The 5,200-nt window shown below is 35.2% G+C and overlaps 1 protein-coding gene across 1 annotated transcript in view; it reads right to left on the bottom strand.

Annotated features, from left to right (window-relative positions):
* LOC111453566 (probable N-acetyltransferase HLS1) overlaps positions 1–842 on the bottom strand; it is a 2,461-nt gene extending 1,619 nt beyond the window's left edge. Inside the window, exons 1-2 of the mRNA XM_023094703.1 lie at positions 415–842; positions 34–233 (exon numbers count right to left, since the gene is read on the bottom strand). Coding sequence (XP_022950471.1) covers positions 34–233; positions 415–594 — 380 coding nt within the window. The 5' untranslated portion in view covers positions 595–842. The remainder of the gene's footprint in view (positions 1–33; positions 234–414) is intronic.
* Between the last annotated feature and the right edge of the window lie 4,358 nt (positions 843–5,200).

Here is a 5,200-nt window from a genome sequence, read left to right as displayed (position 1 = left end):
AAAAAAAAAAAAAAAAAGGATATAAATACAGACCGGTGAGCAGGAGAGACGCGAAGGCCAAGGATATAGGCGAGTTTAGTGAAAACAGGGAGGTGGTGGTTGGTAGAGTGATGATGGTGGTGGTGGGTTTTGGGATTAGGAGGAGCGCGGGAGAGCTTTTGACCGCATGTAACGGTTTTGATGCACCCTCTAATCATCCCCACTATCTCGTTCTCTTCGCCCGTTGCCGCCACCTGTTGAAACGCCAACAAACGCTCATAATGAGTGTGAGACACAAAACCATAACCAACACCAAATACCAATAACTTTAGAATTTAATGATTTTGTTATAACCTACACACACACAGAGAGAAACAGAACAGAATGCAAATACCAAAGGAACAGAATAGAAAAGAGACAAAAAGAATACCATACCAGCATGAGGAAAGCAGGGGAGTTGCGGACCCTGCAAATTGGGTCACCTAAAAGGTCGGTGAACAGACAAAGCTTGCCGCTTGGTCCGACTTCGCACCGCCGCTCCACATCTTCGACGCTCTTACTATCTTTACTCGCATCGAACTCTCTAATCACTATGGAATCTCTGTTTCTAATCATTTTTTTGAAAGTTGAAATGAAAAGGCGATGAGGAAAAGAGAGAAAGAGGGAGGAGAAAAACACATGCAGCTGTGGATTCGAAGAGGAAACAGAGGAGGGGGTTTTATAGAGTGAACTCCCCACACACTCACTGACTCACAGCCTTTTCGAGGCCCGGAAAGGGGATATCCAAATAACGTGGGCTATAAGAAATTAAAGCAGAGGAATTTTAGAATTTGGAAGAGAATGAAACGACTTCAAACCAAAATATATTGAATTGGGGTTTGGCCAAACTAACAAACAAACAAAAATAAAAATAAAAATTCATTAATAATATTAGAAACGGAACCCAGACACAGAGGGGAGAGAGAGAAAGACAGAGACAGAGTAAAAGCTTTTAAGAGGAAGAGGAAATGGCGGCTATGGCTGCGCAGTGTCGTGCATTTAAATTAAATCCCTTTTTCATTGGGTTTTAAATCATTTATTTCTATGAAACCAGGCCTCCCCCATCATCTCATCTCATCATCACCTTCCTATAATCATTACGCTCTTTCTCCATTGCCTTTTCAGTTTTTTTTTTTTTTTACCATTTTACGAAACAAAATAAAACTGCTCCACCTTGATCATCACTATCACGTTCATGAACATCCTCTAGGGTCACAATCATCGCGACCCTTGTCATCATTACTGACGGCTGAGATTTTGCCACGAAAAGGGTGGCTAGATTTCATTAAGGACCCCTACCCCTGCCCTTCTCTTCCCTTCCCTTTCAGAAAAACTGCCACCGCAGTCCTACAGATGATCTGAGAGCTACCCTTAGCCTCTGGACACGATTTACTTCTCAAATATATATATTTTATTTTTTTCTAATTGCTGTAGGAGCATGGTAGGTGATGATGAGTTGGCAGAGCATGGCAATACCGTAATTATCTCAAACAAGAGAGCCACTTTCAAAAGGTTCGAGATTACGTCACCGCTAACCAAATGGGTACTCACATTACCAATTAATTATCCAATCATTTACTGTTAAACTTGGAATAATTAATTAATTAATTAAACTCCATTTTTTTGAACCGCCTTTGGTGGGCCATGCATAGCCAGTATGCCTGAACCCTCCCAAAAATTTCCCCCAATTTTATTTTTTAAAATAAATAATGGGATTATATTTTATTAATCACAATTATGTGCTAATAACCACTTTAAAGAGAAGGAGAGTAAGAAAGTCAACCAGAGAACACTCTCCCCCAAGTCTTGACTTTCATAGATATTTTCCTTTTCTTTTTCATTTTTTTATTTTATTAATTTCCATATATTTTGATTCCTTTCAAACCTTAAAAGAATCTAAATTTGGATAATTAAATGGTATTGACAAACAACCCACCGACATCATCACAAATTAATCAAATTAAACTATCCATTTCATTTCACTTACCTTTCTTGGAACATTCATGAGTACCAACAAAATTTCAGCTACTAAACTTAATTAACTAATTTAATTATAACCCATTAATCTCCCACTTCAAATATATTTAGACCCAAGTTGTCAAATTTCTCATACTCTAAACACAATAATTAGTCATTTTTTTAAGCAAAAGTGGATCCCCTTTCCACTAAACTAGAAAGTAATTGGAATGATAATAAACATTGCAGGTAGCCACCCATCCAAGTTGCTCAAACGACACTGGACTATATATATATATATATGAAGATAATATTAGAAGATGAGAAGAATAGGGGCAGAAAAAGGAAGTAGGGCCTAGAGATGATATTGAATGATGTTTGATATTGGCATTGAATGCATATTATAAAACTATGGTACATTCAAAGTACACTTTAATTTGCATATCATTTTATCCCACCCCTTTTTTCACCTTACCTATTTATTTTGTCACGAGGATATACTTTCTAACAAAAATACGTTGATTTACGTGGCACCGTGCTATCTATTAGTAAGGTTACGTGTGAATTAAATAAAGTATTTTATGATGACCCACAACGTATTAAATCATAGATGTTTTTCAATAGAGAAATATATTGTATCTGATCCGAGTTAAATGATTACACAACAAAATAGATGAGGGTACGATGTTCTCCAACTACCTTAAATGAGTAGATTTTATTCGATGAGACAATTGGGATTTTTTTGTTTAAAAGTCGAGTTAATATCCATATTTAGAAACCAGTCAAAAAAATATATATTGTGACAGATAGGTACCATATAGTTTATAAAGAAAACATATGAAGCTGTTCTTCTTCTGCAACTGTTACATTATGTTTCATTGTCTGCCATTCATTCTTCATAAGCTCGTTTTTTAATAATATGTCCCTTCTTAACAATATTATTTATTAACATAAGAACATGAAATTTGATGTTCAAATTTATAGATCCAACGACCAAACTAAATCAAGCACCAATATATATAATTCACACTGTGTTCAAGATAATATGATCAACGTTTTTTCTTATATTAATCCATTCATTAAATTGAGTTAATTAAATATGAATCAAGCTTACCATATTAATTTTCTGAGAAAAAAAAAATGGGGTTACTTTACTTTGCTCAAAAATTAATACTCGATGATGACGCTTCAATGACATTGACAAACATGATAATTAATAACGACCAACGATAACGACGTTGCTTCGGACGAGCACAACCAACCATACTTAATCAAATCGAGTTTAATAATTTGCTAGAAATTGGATTAAAAATAATTAGTCAAAACAAAAGAAGCTAAACTTAGGCATATTACTATGAATATACTTGTTAAATTATGGAATGAACACAATAAATGAAGATTGAAAGGAATAGAGTAGATGAGACAAGAAGAAGATTGTTTGTTCTTGTTGGTTCTCTTTGTCAATATAATCATCATCCTCATAAAATAATACCCATTATTAAAAGATGATTCTGATCATCAATCTATTTATAAGTTGTTCTTATTTGTTTTATGCGGTGGTGGAGACTATCAAATTTGGAATCAAATCGAAGATTTTGTTGTAATTGTTTAACCAAAAGAAGAAATGAAGGTGATAATGATTATTCAAACCCATCACCCTTAGAATAGAATAATTGTGGAAAAAAGAGAATTAGTTAGTTTGTGTTATTCCAAGATAAGGGTATTTGGAATCTCACTTAATTCTCTTTGCAATTAAGCTAAAAGCTTAGCTCCGAATCAAGAAAAAGACAGATGGTTCATGTTTTCTGTAACGATCCAGATCCACTGCTAGTAGATATTGTCCTCTTTAGACTTTTTTTTAGTTTGTGTTATTCTAAACTTTCCTTTCATCTGCTAGCGGTGGATTTGCGTCGTTACAAATGGTATTAGAGCTAGACATCAGACGATGTGCCATCCTTCTCGCTGTTCCTCGAAGGGGGTAGACACGAGGCGGTGTGCCAGTAAGAACGCTGGCCCCAAAGGGGGTGGATTTGGGGGCAGCCCCACATCGATTGAAGGAAGGAAAGAGTGTCAGCGAGGGCACTAGACCTGGGGTGGATTGTGATGTCCCACATTGATTGGGGAGGAGAACAAATCACCATTTATAAGGGTGTGGAAACCTTCACTAGTAGACGTGTTTTAAAGCCTTGAGGAGAACACCGAAAGGGAAAGCTCAAAGAGGATAATATCTGCTAGCGATGGATCAAGGAACCTGGGTCGTTACATTTTCATTGAATTCCAATTAATTAAAATTAATTTAAGAATTAGATTGATTTAGGTAGAAGAAATTGGGGTTTGGTCAAGAACAACAAGAACATGGGTCTTCGACAAGTTTGACGTTAAGTTAAGATGTTGCATTCAAAACAGTTAAAAAAAGGGAGAGAAAGAAAGACAATTTCCTCGGAGAAATCTATGCAACGGATCTTGTTCCCTTGTGTTTGTTTGTGTTCTTCATGTTCATCGCTGATATAATAAGCTGGAGATGTCTTGGTGAGGCATGTTGTGTTCACAAGCAGAAGAAGCAGACCGAGAGATGTAGGCCTCCTTCCAAACACCCAAATCTTCGTAATTGATATTAACCCATGTCTGGTTCTTGGGTTTCACACGGATTCAACTTTAGGGTTCTTCTCTTTTATCTCCCTTAAACTAACCATGCCAAAACCAAACCAACAATGAAACATGTTCACTTTAATGTTGGAAAATGTCAGGCCAATGGAAACTAAACATAATATTAAATTAATTCATCCGAGCGGGTGATGAGTCTACGACGATAATCATATGATATGATATGATATGATATGACGTGAGAATTAGGTTAAAAGAGGAAAAATACTTATACCTAATTAATCAGCTGCCCCTTGAATTAATTAATGTAATTAGTTAGATTAATCAGGGAGAAAGTAGAAGAAAACAAAAGTTGGGTGAGATAGGACTTGGGTATAGGTTCCAAAGTCCCATCCCCTTAGCTATGATATTAATTACCCCATTTTTGTTTTAAGGGCATCGAGACCTTAAATTTTAGGTATAAAGATCAAACCTCTTTTTTTCTTTTTTGTTTTTTTAACTCTAAAACTAATCATAATAATAATAATAATAATAACAAAACCCTAGCTTGGTGTAATTAGTTTTTTTTTTTTTTTTTTTTTTTTTTTTTTTTTTTTTTTTTTTTTTTTTTTTTTTTTTTTTT

This window comes from Cucurbita moschata, unplaced genomic scaffold (assembly GCF_002738365.1).
Source record: "Cucurbita moschata cultivar Rifu unplaced genomic scaffold, Cmos_1.0 Cmo_Scf00015, whole genome shotgun sequence".
NCBI classification, from domain to species: Eukaryota; Viridiplantae; Streptophyta; class Magnoliopsida; order Cucurbitales; family Cucurbitaceae; genus Cucurbita; species Cucurbita moschata.
This window is presented reverse-complemented; position numbering and strand designations above follow the sequence as displayed.